General features: G+C 35.1%; 4 protein-coding genes across 4 annotated transcripts in view; 1 reads left to right on the top strand and 3 right to left on the bottom strand.

The window, feature by feature from the left end:
- The window catches only part of LOC106105081 (histone acetyltransferase KAT6B-like), a 5,789-nt gene extending 2,373 nt beyond the window's left edge, over positions 1–3,416 (bottom strand). The window contains exons 1-3 of the mRNA XM_013285307.1: positions 2,250–3,416; positions 450–614; positions 4–49 (exon numbers count right to left, since the gene is read on the bottom strand). Coding sequence (XP_013140761.1) covers positions 4–49; positions 450–614; positions 2,250–2,801 — 763 coding nt within the window. The 5' untranslated portion in view covers positions 2,802–3,416. The remainder of the gene's footprint in view (positions 1–3; positions 50–449; positions 615–2,249) is intronic.
- Positions 3,417–4,195: 779 nt separating this feature from the next.
- LOC106105232 (adenosine kinase) lies at positions 4,196–12,162 on the bottom strand. Its single transcript, XM_013285510.1, has 6 exons — positions 11,905–12,162; positions 11,589–11,753; positions 9,919–10,062; positions 6,500–6,689; positions 6,102–6,272; positions 4,196–5,884 (listed from the first exon to the last, which is right to left on the bottom strand). The coding sequence occupies exons 1-6, from the start codon at positions 11,916–11,918 to the stop codon at positions 5,516–5,518; spliced, it is 1,053 nt and encodes a 350-aa protein (XP_013140964.1). The 5' UTR covers positions 11,919–12,162; the 3' UTR covers positions 4,196–5,515.
- Positions 12,163–13,261: 1,099 nt separating this feature from the next.
- LOC106105234 (60 kDa heat shock protein, mitochondrial-like) lies at positions 13,262–15,370 on the top strand. Its single transcript, XM_013285512.1, has one exon. The coding sequence runs from the start codon at positions 13,407–13,409 to the stop codon at positions 15,123–15,125; it is 1,719 nt and encodes a 572-aa protein (XP_013140966.1). The 5' UTR covers positions 13,262–13,406; the 3' UTR covers positions 15,126–15,370.
- Positions 15,371–16,313: 943 nt separating this feature from the next.
- Positions 16,314–20,235, bottom strand: LOC106105213 (tyrosine-protein phosphatase non-receptor type 13-like). Its single transcript, XM_013285487.1, has 2 exons — positions 20,002–20,235; positions 16,314–19,661 (listed from the first exon to the last, which is right to left on the bottom strand). Exon 2 carries the CDS (start codon positions 19,655–19,657, stop codon positions 16,442–16,444), a length of 3,216 nt encoding a protein of 1,071 aa, XP_013140941.1. The 5' UTR covers positions 19,658–19,661; positions 20,002–20,235; the 3' UTR covers positions 16,314–16,441.
- Between the last annotated feature and the right edge of the window lie 42 nt (positions 20,236–20,277).

Raw genomic sequence — 20,277 nt, 5'->3', positions numbered from 1 at the left:
CGCCGCACGCAGCGCACCGCGCGCACTCGCCGCACGACCACCGCACGCTCTGCACACAACACCACCATTTATCATTATTTTATTACGCTTTAATAACTTTCAATACTTTACTATACATAACAATTAACCTAGTATTACCTACCAGATAAATTCACTTGATAAATATTAAAATACATCTAATTACTAGACATAATTACAATAATAACAACCAATTTGAATATCTTTAACACAACTATTCTAAGGCTTACTGTAGTTGGCATTGAAACTATCAATATGACATCATCATAGATCAGCTATTACACTTGATAGTCATTAACTTTAGAATTTCATTATATTTTTTACTCTTTTAGACCCTAAGCTAAACCAATTTCCGATATCCTAAAATGCTAATCACTATAACACAGAAAAATGAAGACAACAGTTATAAGATATTCTACATATTGGCCTACCTTCACCACAGTTAAGCTGACATGTTCCAAGAGATCAAGACAGGTGGGATGTGCATAGGACTTGCACTGGTAGCAGCAGATCAGATCCTCTGCGGCCCCCAGGCGATTCCTTGCATCCGTACCGAGGCACTCGGTGCACACTGGTACTCCACCATGACTTTGTTTCTGAAGGTAGTAATACATATCACAGTTACAATAATTTAAATAAAACCATCTAATACAAACATGCATAGGTAAATACATTCCAGAAATGAATAATTCAAGTTCTATTTGATACACTAGAGTAAGAGACAGATTTCAGAGTGTCCATTACATAAAATAGGGATTCATATATTGTTAACATGGGATTTTTGTCATACATTGCATAAATTCCTACACTAAAAGAGCAGAAATAAATTCTTATAGCACTCTGTTTCCCTGAAACATGCAATACCTTTTAATTCCACATAACATAAATGCATGTACTGAAGCACTAAACAAATTTTCATATCTGTATATTATAACAAGTATATAATAACACCAATACAAACAAAGCAGTTAAGCATAACTGGATCATGCATAGTTAAGTAACCATTTACATCACACCTGCTGTAACACCTGTCCAAAAACATTGCTATCTCAATTTTTCCATAGACAATAAAAGGGATAATAGTATACTTTAATACAGATGTTTAGGCTTTGAATATAAGATGATTTAAACCTTTAAGTTGTGACTTGACAACTAAATTGGCAGTTCACAGCTCAATGCAGTGACCATAACTATGTGAACCATTGAGCCTTAACTTGTCTGATAGCTTGGACTCACTGTATACAGTTCGAAGAGCACATTTTGAGCTAAGCTATGAGCCAATTTACTGATCTTCACATGTTAAAATAGAACTCTGGAGAACAACAATTTTAGACAAAGTACCCATAACTAGTGAGAATTTTCAGTAAAACTAACAACATGCATTGTTAATTTGTCTAACCCAGGCCTAAGTTGGCGAACATCTACTAAGATACATATATACAGACAAGTAAGACTAACTGTTAGAAATTGACGAGGTGATGGTGATGATGACAATTCCTCCTCAGAATCCACCTTAATATGGCACCAATGTTAAGACATGTCAAATATAATAAAAAAGAAATGTTATTTGATTCATTCTGCATACAATTTTTTTAGTTTATCCATAACTTATTGAGAATTTTTTATATACATTTTAATAACCAATAGACACAAAAGCCGTAGAATTAGAAAATATAAAATAAATGTAAATAAAATTATTAAAAATGATTCATGTACAGTCAATTAGCATTATTTATACTCAATTTTATGACCAGAAATACAAACCTATTGTCATACTGTTATAGTTATTTAGAAAAGTTAGTTACTGATAGAACAGAGCAGCTTTAACTTTCAGTAAGTTAGAAACCTCATTGACCTAGTTATTCATAAAATATTTACAAGATACAAATTTTGGCAAGAAAAATTTCAGATTTAACATATCTTAATATATCCCATATATCATGGATTTTTAAAATATTCTATTATCTTAAAAACTCGAATAACATTCAAATTGTAAATCTTAATCAAAAAATTTTCAAACATACAATATAAATTTTATTACAATAAAGAAAAAGTTAATATTTCAAGTATTTCATATATATACAAATTTTAATATATGTGTACAATTTCCTCAGATTTGTAGAGGTCGTTAACCTTGAAATTGAACTTGCCATTCATTTTTCAATGAGAAAAAAAATAGCTTTTATTTACAAACAATTACTTGTTTGTTTACAAAATAAAAGATACAGTACCTTATCTGGAGTGTCTGCAAAGGACTTTATTCGTTGCTTATGGGGACGGTCTGTTGAAGTCAAGGGCCTCTCTGTCGCCCTGTAGTTCCCTGCATGGTGCGTTACTAGTCCCCGCGCCACGGCCCGCTTTGCCGCCGCACGTAACACAGTCCTCACATCCGCACCAGAGTCCACAGTCAGCTGGTAAGCTTGTCTCAGATACCTCTCGATGCTCTTCAAACTAGAGCCGTCCCTCTCCCCTAGCTCCCGCACCGCTTTAGCCACTGCCCGCGAAATGTCCACATCAGGCGCGATTCTTAACAACCTACTTTGCAAACCCCCTGGGTCCTTGTACGAGCTTTGCCCCTTATTGTACACCTTCAGAACGGTACCCTCCCTCACTGCCCGCTCCAGGCGCTCGGAGACCACATCCTCGTGATAGTTGTGGTGTTGTCTTATTGCATGACATATTCGCTCCACACTCGGCCTCTGTTTCTGCGACCGTATCTTATGTATCGCCTCGAGTATCCATCGCTTCCACTCGTCTTTCCCTACTTCGTCCGGATCGGTCATCTTTGTCAAATATTATTTCTTAGAGCCGTCTGAGTAACGGTACGGTATTGCTGATCGAGATGTGTCAACACCCATCATATTTTGGCGCCTCGAGCGAAATTCCATTTTACAGAATGGAACCCCGCCGAAAGCTGCCGCGGTGGTCAGCCGCGACGCGAGACGCTAATTTACAGCATATCCGCAAAGCGCTCGCCTGCCGATGACACATCGGGCCTCACAAGCGGGTTTTGGCAGAGCGGGCATACGATGGCGGCCATCTTGTGGCAATCTAAATTTACGTAGTGAACAAATACACGCGACGTAAATAATCCTTTCTCCAACATTAATTACACAAATTCAACAAACTGACACTTTTCACTGTTGCAAAACTATTTATTTTCACAAACGTTAAAATAAGAACATAATGCGACAAGTTTCTTTCCGGTTCCTTTTTTTCACAATGCGTTGACCAAACAAACAACACAATCAAAACACATGCATTTATGAAATGCTATAAGTTACTATTATTTTGTTTTCTATTATATAACACTAATAATCTTTAAATATTGTGAAATTTACTTAAAAACATTCACAAAACACCAACAAAAGGCTCTTCAAAATGGCTATCAATCAGACTCCTTGCTATATGAAAAAAATATTTTGATATCCTGTCGGTCATATCATGTATTGCCATAATTAATTAAAATTAAAAATAATTAAAAATGCTCTGAACAGTCTATGGGTAACCTATGACATATCAAAAACATTTTGTTCCTAGGTAGGTACATATATAGTTTTAATTCATTTGTTAACTGTAAATTCAATTATTAAAGTCGAAATTACCTTCATAAGACCCAAATACCCACGGCAATTAATAAATGCAACTGATCAAATGTTGCTACACAAAGTATTCAACACTTTGGTAATATCTTAAAAAAAGTTTTTGGTGAAATATACCCTTATGTTATCATCCACTTGCACTTATCCCTTACGCAGGGGCGGCACAGTATGTGCTGCTGTGTGTATGTAATTATATACCCGTATGGGCATAACTACGTGCGCAAGTCTGCAGTTCGTGTCTATTACACCCATTCTATGTGATGTTTACTACTGTTGGGAATCGAACCCAAAGACGAGGTATAATATATGATACCCAACTTATATTTATACAGTAGAGCCTCGATAAATCAAACCTCGGTAATATAAAAACCTCTATGACTTCAAAAAATAATATGTTCCCTTTCCATCAGAGCTCAATACCTAGAGTACATAGACCCTTGATAAATTAAAACCTCTATAACTTAAAATATTTTGTGTTTCCCTTGGACTTTAACTTATCGAGGTTCTACTGTATTTTAATAAGATATGTCGGATAATTTGTTTTAAGAGAAGTTAAGGGGTAAAAAAAGAAAAAATACACTAAATATATTTTTATTTCAAAACAAATACAAACATATAAGTACAAACACAACATTGTTACAATAATCTTGATTTTAAGACCTTAAGTTATAATAAACAGGGATAATACAAAATACATAGCAACAATGTTCTACATGCAAACATAAATTTACAACTATCCACAAAATCTTGTACTATGCTGCATTACATAAGAAAAACGATCTCACTTTGTAAGCTAGCTATTTCACTATTTGATTACATAAACATCATTGGAAGACTTACTTCTAATATTGGAATGGGTAAACAAAGGTCTAAAAGAAAACAAAAAGACGTATAGACAAAAAACACGTAAATCGGAACACGTTTGTAGTTTTCAACACCTACATAGACAAAGGTATTTTCTAGAAAACACAAATCTATGATTATGAGACATGAACTAAAGTTGAAAATGTCTTGTTAAGACATCAAACGCAAGGCATTTGCAACTACATTGGATACATCTAATTCTGATCAAAATTAAAGGATTTTTTTATCTGATGATAATTGCAACATAAGACAACTTCTAGTACAATACAACCTCGAGTTATTATATTTTAGAAAAATATATTGCTTCGTTACTTAATTTACATGATTATCAACTTTTTCATTGCTTGTAATTTTCAATTATTATTGAAAATGTATCATTTGATTCAAGATGTAGAAATAAAGGATAATAAATACCATGCCATATGACTTTCTTGAACAATATGTGCAGTGATTGATATGCAGTCAGATCTATTTGTAATACTAAAATTATCATTAATTCGATTTTAACAGTGTTTTAGAAGTGGAGACAGGTAATTTATATATTTACTAATCCAACGAACCAATTTATCTATATTTTATTAATTAAGTAAATTATTTATTTGCATATGATTATATCAGTGCTCTTCTTCTTCTTCTTTTAATGTTTAGTGGACCCCATCGTTATTTCGATGATTTCGCCAACGTCAAGGTTGAAGATAATTGAAAGTATATAAAACGAGACTAAAATTTTGAGTAGCAAAAGTACTCAGATTGTTGACATTTTATGATGCATTGTGTTGCCATATTGGAAACATAAAATTGGCGACATACAATCCAGTCTATGGTTTGTATGTCAATGTCTGACAGCAACTGTCAGTGTATTGAATGTAACATACATTATGAAAACATTCGGTTGTCATATACAAATCGATACTTCATCTATTTTGCACAAAAAATAACTATTTAAATAATGTAAAATATTATTGTATGGTTACATTGAGATTAAACGATTATTGCAATATCAGTCTAGGGTTGCGTTTTACTTTTTACCATCAACATTCTTGAAAGTCATTGTCTCCGCTAAAAGTACAGCCTGAATGTTGTATAACATGTGTTGCACTGTAGATGCCACACTTGACACAAGTGTCATACGGCTTACCGAGGACGAGCTGGCTGAGGAATCCTCCAGTGAACGCATCCCCAGCGCCATTCGTATCCACTATTTGTTCCTTGTCTAATTTCCTCACTGGTATTAAAGTAACTTTGTTACCTTCGACCAGTATGACAGGGTCGCTACCCTGTGTTATAACAACTACCCTTTGTTTAGTGCCGTTTAATTTTGGAAGTGCGGCTATATTCTTAGCGATCTGCTCAGAATTATCGCCCGGTATGTTAAACGCTTTCGCGAAGGCTTCTGCTTCCTGAAATAAGATTAAAATCAGGTCATTTAAAATTTATTGAACTAAATATCGACAAAAATTTCATAGGCGAAGATAGGTTTTAATTATTATTTATGACGAATCAACATAGACGGAAGTAGGTTTTGTAGGGGAAATTGTAAGTATGTTTTTTTAAATTTTTTTAGTTCATTTGCCTACTATCTATACGATACAAAGAAAAACAAAAATGTGTGCTTACAGTTTCATTTCCAAACAGTATGTCTACATATGGTATCATCTTCTCTAGAGGCTCCTTGTAGAACTGCGACACGAATGGCGCGCTCAGATTCATGATGAAAGTCAGCTCACTGTTGTGCGAGTGCTCCGCCAGTCGCATTATCGATTCGGGGGACACCGCCACGAAGAAACCCTGCAATATTTCTTTTAGTTTTAAAACAAACAATCCAAAAAACACGTATGAGTGAGACATTTTAGAATCGAATGTCATTCATTCGGTTAATTCTATAGCCATCTACTTTTATGGAGAGGAACAATAGCATTGTCTATCTGTTTCATTCATTCTTGTGTTATAGATAGAGAGAGTTGAATTTCGTTCACATGAAACCATAGAGAAATAGAGCTGTGTCATTCACTAACCGATGCGTATATAAACTTGGCGGACTGTACGGCAACCCTGCAGGCGTCGGTGTCGAGGTGTGCGGGCGTGAAGCGCTGCGCGGCTGCGAGGTTGGCGCACAGCGAGCGGTGCGTGCCCGTCACCAGCACGCCACATGTGCCCGTAGCCGCCTCGCCACATACTTGGTACAGCACTCGCACACCATCAGCCCTAACAATAGATCACATCTCTCAACAAACTCATAAATGTAACTGTACATCGGTAAAATCGAAACATACATATTTCCTTAGTTAATCTATTCAACTGTCATATTGTATAGCAGACGCGGTCGCCAGTGGTTACGACAAACGACAGTCGCTCGAGACTAATATCGAAGTAGAAATAGACACTTGAAGATAATATGAATAACTACAAAAATACAACCATTTGTATGCTATTACTAGCTAATTATAAATATCAGAAACACAGTAATATTTTTCCTTGAATAAGCATAAAAAAGATAATTAAACCAGTAACCATGAATGGAAAATTAAAATAACTTCTCGATCACTTCAGTCTATGACGCAGTTGATTAAAAAAAATATTCAATCAATAAAGGAAACTCAACTCTAAAACAAGCGCACAAGAGTGATTATCTTTTATAGCAATTAGACTTCGCTATTGAACTTTGTATTTGTGATGCCAATCAATTAATTGAAGCATTTGCCAAATTGATGAAGAATTGTCCAATAACATTTTCTAGTAGCCTGGTCCATTTGCATCATCTCATATATTTACATAATTAATAGTAAATTTTTTTTTATAACACTAGGTGGCAAACGAGCAAGCAGCCACCTGAATCCGCCAAAATGGCGAAGCGACCGCTGCTCATAGACATCCGTGATCGCAGATGCGTTGCCTACCGTTATCCGACGGAGGAAGAGACGCAAAGAGGATATTGCCCTTCCTATGCATCTCCTCCACCTTCAAATCCACTTCCCCTTCCCATCCTGTCCTTATAAGAAAAGGGTGGTAAAGTGAAATGGACTTAAATTAGGCCTCCGAAATAGGAATAGGAATATATTGAAGTAACATTTGCATTTGTAGGTGGAATAGACATAATAAGTGTCTGTTTGCAGTCGCAGTCACGTCAGTGGAGTTAGGGACTAAATTCTTTAGCTAAGAAACAAACAGGAACATACTTTTTATACGGCAATTGGTATTAAACATAAATGGCATTTGAAATGTGGGCTAATTTACACCCACATATCGTGTGGGCAGACATGACGGACAGTTAAGAGACAACCAGACATATCTAATCTTAACCATCATTGAACAAAGATATTGCTGTCACAGATAAGATACAATATTGTACTACAGAATATTGATACAGAGTCGACAAGTATGTTAACACATTCAATGCCGACAAGTCCAGTCCCTTTACTTTAATATTATCAAGTCTTAGTAGCAAATGAGTCATCATCTCCCCCGCCTTATCCTACTCCCGTACGGTCGGCGCACCGGGTTTTCGTCCTCCAACGCATTCTATCATCCGTCATCTCAGTCATCACTCCCTTCTTGATCATGTCACCTTTCACGCAATCTATCCATCACTTTCTAGGTCTACCTCTACCGATGTACCCCTCCACATTCATAACTAATATCCTTCTTGTTACATGCGATTCATCCCTTTTCATAACATGCCCATACCACTCTAACCTTTACTCCTTATTTTCTCAACCACTGGGGCTACTCTCAAACTTCCTCTAATATACTCATTTCGTATCTTATCCAATCGCGTTACCCCACACATCCATCTTAACATTCACATTTCCTCCACATGTATTATCCTTTCATCCGTCCCTTTTACTGCCCAACATTCAGATCCATACATCATGACAGGTCTTACGACGGTTTTGTAAATTCTCCCCTTTATTTTAAGGGGAATATGCGGTTTTATTAGTAGCAAATGAGTGTTAAATGTCTATTGTATTGTTGCACACGTTACGGTTATGAATATGCGAAACTAATAAGAAATACCTTGTTTTAAGTTACGCCGTAATGTAACAAATCGGTTTAATTTATTTGATAAAACCATGAGAATTCTCTGCTCTTACAGAATATCGAAAACATAACAAAATATAACACAGAAGTATTGACATCACATTTTAAAGTGAAAATTCAAGTGTTTCCCGTTGGACCTATCGATATACCGATCGGCCCAACATTTTTTCTGCATTGACTCAATTTACTGTATACATTCGATTGGACCATAGATTCCCTAAAGAGATGATCAATCGGCCCAACGGGAAACATAAAATTGCACTGGCTAAAGTATTATTTACCAGTAAACTGGCAAAGGTAACCAACAGTAAATAAAAATGTTTCAACGAAAATATCGAGAAATATCTTTGAAAAACTATTATTAGCGTTACATTATGATGTAAATTGCATAAGCATTTGAACTGAAATGATAAAACATGTCAGCTGTGATCCCTAACTGATAACATTGGGCCTTATCAAAATGCGTAAGGCAGTTGTATTGTGAATAATATGATAGAACTACTCAATTTACAGATAGTATTGTACAATTTAATAAATATAAGACAGCTTATTGATATTCCAACGAAAGACGTCGGTCGAAAAAAATAATATTTTTTCTCCTGTGGCTTCATTGACAAAACGCGTATTCATTCCCTATCTTTTTATACTCTGTGAAAAAACAGAGACAACGATAATTCGTGTATTAATTAATATTTCAGAATCATTATATTTTGTAAAAAAAATCCTGGTAACAAATTTAAAAAAAGTAAATATAAAAGCAAAATGTATATCAAAAATATGTAACACTTAACAAACAGTACTATATACGAAGATCAAAAAAACTACAAGATTACTTAGCATAGATATCAGTGAAGATAAAATCGACAAGCAATACTAGACTATCGCAACATCACGCCAGATATAAAAACCTGGTATTACTCACATTTTTTTTTTATAATATACGGTGGCAAACGATCCAGCGGCAACCTGAATCCACCGAAATGGAAAGCGACCGATAACCATAAACATCCAAAATTACAGATGCGTTGCCTACCCTTAATTAACGGAGGAGGAGACGCACATATAGAGGACATTTCCCCTTTCTTTTCTTCTTCACTGTCAAACTATACTTCCTACTATACTATATCTTGAGTTAAGATTATTTTAATAACTGTCAAATAACCTTGAACATACGAGTAGACAAACAAGTTTGACTAAACTATCGCACAACAGTTGTGCGATTGTCAATTGTTCGAAATTTAATTGTGTGCACCTCTATACATGCTTATAGGAATCAAAGCAAGACTAAACATTTGTGCGATAGTTTCACATGTGTGGACACTTAAAATGTTTATGCATTATATTTGATTCAGGTAAATATTAAATCAATGCCATTAGAAAGAAATTATATACTCACTCTGCTCTTTCCTTTAGTATCTTAGCGTAGTCATCATCACCAACACAACCGAGGTAGGTACAAACATCAGGTGTACCTAGTATCCATTGTGCTACACGCAATGAGTTCTGCACACTACCACCGGCTATAAACTCCGCATTATATCTGGAATTTTAGATCTGACATTTATAAACATTTAATTAGTAGCTTTTGTGAATATTTTACTATATCTATGACTATTTTCTTTATGACCCTTGTATTTATTATGAAGATAAATTCCTACATTCATTGATGAACATTTCTTACAATATTAGGTGTTATTGTGTTGTGTCATAATATCACCTAGTCTAATCCCCGATTATTCCCAACCGTCAGTCACCCACCCCTGTCCTCAAGTGAGAATAAAAAGTTTCATCCATCCCACCTTTTAGTCCCACTATCACCAATAAAGTGAGATGGAACCGTTATGAAATAAAATAAGTTCCAACCGTCCCCTCGTTGATAAGGTGGCACGGATGAAACTTGTTATTCTCATCTGTCCCCACGAGGGGACAGAGTGGGGTGAAGGTTGGGTATAATCCCTAATCCCACTCACAAGTGATCACCAGATAAGGTTTTGTAAACCAAAATGGTTTTAATTGCTGGCCTCCTGCCAATCACCAAGTATACTTCAGAGAGAAATTAAAATTGAACATTATCATAATATACTAATATTATAAACTGGCCTCTGCTCGCGACTTCAGCCGCGTAAAATTAAAATTTAATACGAATTATTGTTGCTCAAAGATAAATTACCTTTCTAACAGTAAAAGAATTTTTAAAATTGGCTTAGTAACTTTTGAATTATTTCAATACATACAAAGTTACAAATCTATCCTCTTTACAATATTAGTATAAATACGAAAGTGTAGATGGATGGATGGGTGGATGGATGTTTGTTAAGAGTTTGTAGCTTAAACTGCTGAATACACATAGACATAGAGGATAGTCTGGAAGAACACATATACTACTCACTTTTGTTTTTCTTATTTCAATAGGGATGGAGTTGCAGGCAAAAGCTAGTTTTTAAAAAAATAAATTAAAGAATAAATCAAAGAAGAAACTAAATTATAGCTAAGTAAGATAGATATGGTAACATGGACAATGTTATCAGTTACAATACATTAATCAGTTAATTATAAAACACCCATTGTTGTACACCATAAAAAATTGAATGTGAACTCTATCAAACAACTAAAACAAATTAGAATTTTCAGCTTTAAAACTTTCTTAAAACACTATACTGTTACAAATTAATATTGATTTTCATATATACACATTAAAAAATTTGGTGCTTTAGTAACTAATTTGATAAAAAAAAATAAAACCTCCTTTTGGGAAGTTGGTCAAAAAAGACTATCCTTATAACACACCAGCTGTTCGTCACAACATTATCTGTGTGAAGTTAAAAAATAATAAAATGCAGCCTTTGTTACTCACTAATAACATAGCATTTTAATAGCAAAAGAATATTTAAATTAGTTCAGTAGTTTATGAGTTATTCCAAGACATACAAAAGTCCAAAAATACAAATCTTTCCTCTTTATTATATTATGTATAGATACAGATATAGATGACAGTTTTTTAGTTGCTTAATACATTTTTTAATCAATATGTATTATTTCAAGTTGAAAAACACATATAAAAATTACCTTTCCATCAGCTCTTTGTACAATGGCATATGCTTAGCTTCTGCCATAATAGCATCATCAGGGTGCAAGTCATACTTCTTTAATAACTCCTCATCCACAATAGCAGAGATGTCCAGGAGGGGATTACCAATGCCCAACAGAAGCCCTTTCATATCCCCTTTGTTGCTACAATTATAAAGAAATTTATTACATACACTAGTCCTATGGCTCCAAAATAATATTACATATTTATTTCTATCAGATAAAAATACTAATCTATGTCTAAGTTACTATTAAAATACTAGAGGAAGTTATTATAATCCAAAATTTCGCTCACCTAGATTTATCCATTATGTAATTTTAAATAATGAACAATTAAAATAAGATTAAAAACTTTGTGAGATTCAAGTTAAATCAGTTATTAATAAATCGAAATAGTTATCAAACGAAGTTGCACCGCATGTTTGGTTAGCCTCGAGAAAACGTGCTCGTACTACTTAAGCGAACGAAAGAATAATTTAAAATCAAGAATTATTCACATTTTACATTCATTCCTGATTCTTGACTACCATTTGTGTCAACTGTCAGCTGTCAGTGTCAGTAATCCTGTCAAGCAGTCTGATCAAGTGTGGTGTGTTGTGCCTATTTGATTCGATTGTCAGAAGTATGTATCGAGTTTATGGAAATATTAGAACAATGATGATGTTAAAGCAAGAATGTTATAGACTGAGTTCCCATAGCTGGCAGACGGCACTTACATTTACAAGCTTAATTTTTTAATTGTAATGTCATTAGAAAGTACTAGTTTGTACTGTATCTGAATGGGCATGAGTTACAATTACTTATCCTGTCCAATTACGCACTTTCTCGCTATCACGCTCTGAAATTGTATAGATTCATTTGAGTTCACTCATTTTCACATATGTGTTAAAGAACATTGTAAGAATGACTAAATAAATACTACCAGACAATTTTCCAAAAATGTGACTATAGTTTACTTTACTCTACTTTCAAATGCTTAATTTTAATATATTACACTTAGGACCTATGACAGTACTACCTGCAAGCATACAAACGCTCCTGATGGGGCAAATGCACTGTAAACAATTGCTTTATTTTTATATATGACTAGCCGTTGCCCGCGACTTCGTAAGCGTGAAATTTGATAGTTCAAAACCTACGTTCGCCTTTTTTTTAAACCTATTACCAACAGTAGGCGAACGTAAGTTTTGAACTTTAAAACTCCACACGGGCATAGTCGTAGGCAACAGCTAGTATTAGTATAAAAGTATATATGAACGAAAGACTATAGGAATACCCCCAGGAAACAGCAAGACACTTTGATTTTGGCAAACAGCCTACATGGAGCCATTTTTCATTTTGGAAATTCCAGTAAGAACTTAATATTCTTCTGAAGATATAACACGTGGTTTTGTTTGTTAATTTTATTGTCATTAGTATAACGCCGTAATCTAACAACTCGTTATTGCTAAAACTGGTGCTACACCTTTACATACCAAATTTGTGTTCAAGATGAAAGAATTGCAAAAGAAATTAGGAATTTTTGCTCACTGGTAACCCTAAAAAATCGAAGGTACAATTTGTCTACAGTTCGCTATTCAGTTAGCAGTTATCGTTAACCGTTATTTTCGGTAACGAATCGAACGCTAGATTTTACATATTTCGTTTGTTACATAATCTGTACAGAGGTTTTATTATAACCTATAACCGGCAAGGAAGATCACATTGTGCTTGTGCGGACTCTTTGGAGAATATTCGAGAAATAAAAAGCTCGAATACTTTTGTGTTTTAAAAAATCATTCCAAATAGTTTAACAAAATGCTTCGTTTGCCTCGCGTTGCTCGTCAAACCATTGCCCTACACAAAAATCATCAAATATCAAGATTTTACGCGAAAGATGTGAGGTTCGGGGCTGATGTAAGAGCTCTCATGCTTCAGGGCGTCGATATTCTAGCCGATGCTGTAGCCGTCACAATGGGCCCAAAAGGTAGGAATGTTATTTTAGAACAGTCCTGGGGTGCACCTAAAATCACCAAAGACGGAGTCACAGTTGCAAAGGGCGTAGAACTTAAAGACAAATTCCAGAATATTGGAGCTAAGTTGGTTCAAAACGTGGCTAATAACACAAACGAGGAAGCCGGTGACGGCACCACGACGGCGACAGTTTTAGCGCGTGCTATCGCAAAGGAGGGTTTCGAGAAAATTTCGAAAGGCGCTAATCCCATAGAGATTAGACGGGGTGTTATGATGGCCGTTGATGCCGTGAAAGACAAGTTAAAGACTATGTCTAAGCCGGTAACCACGCCGGAAGAGATTGCGCAGGTAGCCACAATCTCCGCCAATGGGGACACGGCAATCGGCAAGTTGATTGCTGATGCCATGAACAAAGTAGGCCGCGACGGAGTCATAACCGTGAAGGATGGTAAAACGTTGACTGATGAACTGGAAATCATTGAAGGTATGAAATTCGATAGAGGTTATATTTCACCATATTTCATTAACTCCTCAAAAGGAGCAAAGGTAGAGTTCCAAGATGCTTTAATTTTGTTCTCTGAGAAAAAAATTAGCAATGTTCAAACAATAATCCCAGCCCTGGAGCTTGCTAACCAACAAAGGAAGCCTCTCATCATTGTTGCTGAGGATGTCGATGGTGAGGCTCTATCCACCCTTGTAGTGAACAGGTTGAAGATTGGTCTGCAAGTCGCAGCGGTTAAAGCTCCAGGTTTTGGTGACAATCGTAAGGCCACCCTTAGTGACATGGCCATTGCTACAGGTGGTGTTGTGTTTGGTGATGATGCTAACCTTATTAAGCTGGAAGATGTACAGCCTTCAGATTTAGGTCAAGTTGGTGAGGTTATTATCACAAAAGATGATACACTGCTCCTAAAAGGTAAGGGTAAGAAGAATGATATTGAGAGTCGAGCAGAGCAAATTCGTGACCAAATTCAAGAAACCACATCAGAATATGAGAAAGAAAAACTTCAGGAAAGACTTGCTAGACTGGCATCTGGAGTTGCTGTTTTAAGAGTTGGTGGCTCAAGTGAGGTGGAGGTCAATGAGAAGAAGGACCGTGTCAATGATGCCTTGAATGCTACTCGTGCTGCAGTTGAAGAGGGCATTGTTCCTGGTGGTGGTTCAGCACTTCTTAGATGCATTCCGACTCTCACTGACCTTAAAACTGCAAACAGTGACCAAGCAACTGGAGTAGAAATTATCAAAAAAGCTCTCAGAATGCCATGCATGACTATTGCAAGAAATGCTGGTATTGATGGATCTGTTGTAGTTGCTAAAGTAGAGGACTTAGGCCCTGAGTTTGGTTATGATGCCCTGAACAATGAATATGTTAACATGATTGAGAAGGGAATCATTGACCCAACCAAAGTAGTTAGAACCGCACTCACAGATGCTAGTGGTGTGGCATCTCTGCTCACAACTGCTGAAGCTGTGATCTGTGAAATTCCACAGGAGAAGGAACCAAACCCAATGGCGGGTATGGGAGGCATGGGTGGAATGGGAGGTATGGGGGGGATGATGTAATCCGGTCACAAAGACTCCACAGTGCATTTACATAGTGTAAAGAGAACTATTTAGTTATGCCACCTGTTAGGATAATGCAATGTAATGGTGAATGATTTATATAATTGTGCAGTGAATGAGAATATTTTTTTTTGTTATGAAGTCTGATTGCATTAGATGTAGAAAGACAGCTGTCTTAGATTTATTTAGTTATAATGTTCGCTTGGTTAAAGAATGGTGTTATTTTTAATAAAGAATGTTTTCAATTTTGTTGTTTTATTGAATGTGTAATTGAAAATATATTTACATTTTTTCTCCTAAAAAAGAAACTCAATATTCGTCAGCTAATTAATTGATGGATATTTATATTCTTTCAACTTTCTGCTTTGAAAAATTAGCAAGTTCCATTTCTATAATGAGTTTTTTACACGAAACTGACTACAATATATCTTGAGTCAAAGTCCATTTATTGGTGTTATGTAACATCAACCAAGTGCTAAACTTACGAAATATGTTCTTTTGTTTTGTTAATTTAAAAGTAAATTCTTTTGCAATACACTTTTAAAAATATGCTCAAATTATTTACGTTAGTAACTTTGTAAAATAAACATATAAAGTTACTCTTGAATTAATTTGTATTGATATAAAACGAGTTGTCGATAATATTATCGTGTACTGGTGAACTGTACATGAAAGTGAAAGGGCAAACGCTAATGCACTAGTAGGTATATAAGGACAATTTAGAACATTGACCCAAACACTTAGCATCGAAACAACCTACACCGCTGCTAAATACAAAATATAAAGTAGGACATGTTTGAATAAGAGATTTCACTCAATTGAATACAAGATAATACATCAGTATATTCAACAAAGTACGGTGCATTTCCACCAACTAAAATTCATTTAGTTTTTGCGTGTGTTTGCTGACGAAACACTTGCACAATAATATTGTCAACTCTCTCTTTCCCATTGAACAAAACAATTTACTTTTGTATAATGGGTACCTATTTAACAGGACAACAATTGTGTTTAATTTTTAAATAAGCAACTGGTAATAATTAGTGTAGACTAGGACTAAAATGGACTTTAAAAATAAAACTAATTAGATTTTAGTTAATGTTTATAATACTTATACAATCTTAAAATTATTACGGCGGTATAATTTTTGTCTTACAATTTTTATAATCTAGAGTAAATAACATGTATTTTAATTAGGTATATTCGTTTCTTCCGAATTTTTATTTATGTACACGTTAAAAATATATTATAAAAAAAGCCAACTTATAACTCATGTTCCCAAAGCGAAGGGAGCATGATGATAAAAGGTTAACAGTTTATAAAAATATCTGATCCTCATCGGAATCACCAGCACCATAAACAAAGTGTCTTCTCACAACATTGTCAGTAACAATTGCACTCTCTATATTGCTATTTTTACAAGGAGTTACAGGATATCTGACTGGTCCTAGCCATTTCCGACTCAGTCCATAATTTCTCGGTAAGGCCACATTTTTAACTGACGAACTCTTCTCAGATTTGTCCAAACTGTTTATCGAGGATTGGATCGATTTCTTCAATAAAATATCACTTTTGCTATCGTCAAGATATTCATCAGGCAAATCCATGTTATTAGGTATACTTAAGCTTAAAGGTCTACGTTTTTGTCTGGTGATTGTCATTTCACCACGCCATGTATTAAATTTTTGTTTATCTTTTTTCTGAGGTGTATTTTCTTGAGAAGAATAATCTGCCAAATCTGACTCCTCATAAACTTTATTTTCTGAATAACATTTTTTTAAGTTAGTTTTATTTGGAGTATTTTGTACACTACCTCTATCTTTCATTCTACTGATCACTTTATCTTTCGTCAGTTTTATTAACGCGTAAATTGTCTTTAAAGCTTCCTCGTTGAGTAGCTCATCATCAGCTAAATCTGCATCTAAAGAGCTGCCGATGTCTTTTAAATTTATTTGACTATTGTTCAATTCTTTATTTGATTCAATAAAAGATTGATAATCTAAATTTGATTGCTTATTAACATTTTGCAAAACTATTAACTCAACAATTTGTGGAGCTGATTGCAACATTGCTAATGCTTTATCGTATTTTAAATTTAATAATGTCTGACCATTAACTGATATAATCTGGTCACCAGGTAACAGTTTTCTACATGATTCTGCAGGACTACCGGATGTGATTGATTTTATATACACATTTCCATCAGAACCCTCAGCTACTTGTAGACCCAATGCATTTGTATCATCTCTTTCAATTACTGCAGTAACAAAAACTCTTTCGCCTTGTACATATTCCATGTTATCCAATTTTTCAAACAGTGATGTATTAAGGCAAGACTCATTAGCCTCCTTGTAATTAAAAACATCAGAATATACTTTTGGTGATTCTAAAACAAATGCTGTTGGTCCAGTACTGACATTTTGACTGTACTGTCTTTCAGGTAATAATTTCATACTGTTCACATTGCAATGATTTTTCGGCTCCAAGCTGAGGTCATCTGAATCACTATGAATGGTACCATCTGATCTCCGACAGTCATTCATGCTTTTGGACATTGGTGTTCGAAGATTACTGGCATCTAGGACTGTTTTCATTCCTGTAAAAACCCGTGTACCCATCTTAACTCCATGCCTTCTTGGTAGACTGCTTTCCGAAGAGGATAGAGCTTCATTTGAGGAACTCGCGTGCCCTATACTTGAGGTATTTAAGAAGCTTTCATTATGCTGTGGTGCTAATATCCTTCGTAACAATTCTTCTGTATCTGGCTTTTCGTTTTCTTTATTTTGTACTTTCTTGTCACCAAATATGTCTACTTTAAATCTTCGTCTCGTAGGTCTGCGAACTCTTGTGGGATTTCTTACTGCTAAATTATAACTGTCTTGATAGTTACTGCAATCTGCTTTCTTTGGGCTGTTACTCGGAGGTGAGCCAATTTCAGCGGATAAATATGTGATAAAATCTTCTTTTGCATACAATTTTAAATACAATCTGTGGTGTAAAGAGGCCAACCAAAATGTAAAGTAACTTTTATTGTCTGTCATTTTAAGTTTGTACTTAATGCCAATTTTAGATAAGCCAGAATATGAGTTAGGCATAATGTACAAACTTTTCTTATTGTAATAGAAAGTATGTATATGGTGCCACGGCAGGCTTTGTAATACTATCCTGTTGGTATTTACTCCGGAATCATCAACTCCTTGACTGTTACGAGAAAATAGTGTTATCCCTCTTGGGGCAATAGACAACCATACATCTCTACAAAATCCATCTCTAGTTGCCCATATTGCTGAATAAAAATGTGCACCATAGTCTCTAAATGTTTGTGCTAATGTTATGTAATTAATAATGGCTTTATTTCTATCTAGACCTCTTCGGGATTCATGGGCTCTCTTCATTTTTAGTTTAACATCAGCCATATCTTCTGTTATAACAGACTCTGGTAAATAATGTTCTAAGAGGAAATAATCAGCCGACCCATGTTCCCTGTAAGAATATTCTCCAAACTCTATATGCAAAGCATACCCCGCTAGTAGAATGAGATTCTGTATGGTAGAAGTCATTTGACCTTCTACTGTTGCCCTCCGCAGTTGAAGATACACCCTGTACCTCCATTCACCTCCTTGAATATTGCTTGCAATACTTTTTGGAAGGAAAAATTTTATTCTTAGAAATACTGTTATTGAGACAATTTCCTCCATTCCTTTGTTTTTCTTATTTGTTTTATGCCAGTGTTCTGGGGCTATCTTTTTAATTTTATAATCATCTGGTAGGAATACAAAATCTCCCCCAATTAAAGTAGCTACACCAAGCATAAAATTGTGTTCATATTTTTCACTGTGGACTACCCCTTCAAATAGCTGACCAGCTGTTATAGTTGCCGGGTCACAGAGCACTTCTATCCTTTGTCCATTTAATAACACAATAGTTATCACTCTTTTATCACACATGGCACTCAGTGTCAAATCTATATGCTTTATTGGTTGGGAAGCTCGCACAATAAATTCTGGACCAATGCAGCCTTCTTTACCTTTTAAACCATCAGCTTTGTAAAGTCTAGAGGCAGCTCTTTGTACAGGTTTCCCCCTTTTGAAATTCGATGAATGTGATATCTGCTTGGCTTTATTAAATTTGCCTTCATCAGAATTAACAGCAGACATAGAAACAGCATTGTTCTGAATTTGTGGATGTTCTATTTGTGTGCTGGTAGCTATATCAAATGTTGAATGGGCATTACTTAGACCTCCAAGCCTGGGTGTATCAAATAGATTAAATACAGCATTTCTATGTGTTTTAGGCATCCGGTAACTAGGAAATGGGTCTCTTTCATCCGGTGAATTCACAAGACCAACATAGCTTCTTGGACGAGTGCTCACTTTCAGGGTTGTGTTGGCAGCAATAGCTTGATTTCGTAAATGTTTTGTTTCTAGTTGCTCTTCAGATTTGAAATGATGATAGTCCATAACAGGGCTGAATGTGATAGAAGCAGCCGAGCAGGAGCTGCGCCCCGAATCTTCATCACAGTTTCGCGGCATCGCACTGCAATTAATAGAAAGTTATAAAGAAATTTATTCAAAGTTAATCTTATTTATAGTGCAATATGACATAATCGTTTTAAAAAGTAAATATTAATAGAACAATACAAAAATGTAGGAAATAATGTGTATTACTATTCAAATTCCTGAACAATGAATAACTGTCTAGGCATTCACTAATAAATTATGCATGTCCTTAAACACGAATCTCAGTAATGTTACAAAAGGAATCAACACGTTAGCAACAAACATTTGTCATTCCTTTAATTGTTAAGAATATAAAGAACATATTTAATATAATATAGTTGATAAATATGTTATTAAAGTGCTAATAAAATACTTACGATTTACAAATTCGTCTTGAAAACGAACAATGGTATCTTTAACATTTGGTCATTCATATTTCGCAGCTACACTTGTCCTGTTGTAAAACATTTATCTTTGTAGTAACTGAGACAAATGCACACATAATTTGAACATTGAAAACACCCTCCCTTTATCTATTGTTACAAAATAAAAATATTTGGTAAATTGTAAATGAAGTTGGTCGTTGCGATCACGAAGATTATAAAATTCCGAACTTTTGGAAGTGGCATAACTGCGGCGGGAGTGGGACTCTT

Source organism: Papilio polytes, unplaced genomic scaffold (genome assembly GCF_000836215.1).
Source record: "Papilio polytes unplaced genomic scaffold, Ppol_1.0 DF823177.1, whole genome shotgun sequence".
Lineage (NCBI taxonomy): Eukaryota > Metazoa > Arthropoda > Insecta > Lepidoptera > Papilionidae > Papilio > Papilio polytes.
This window is presented reverse-complemented; position numbering and strand designations above follow the sequence as displayed.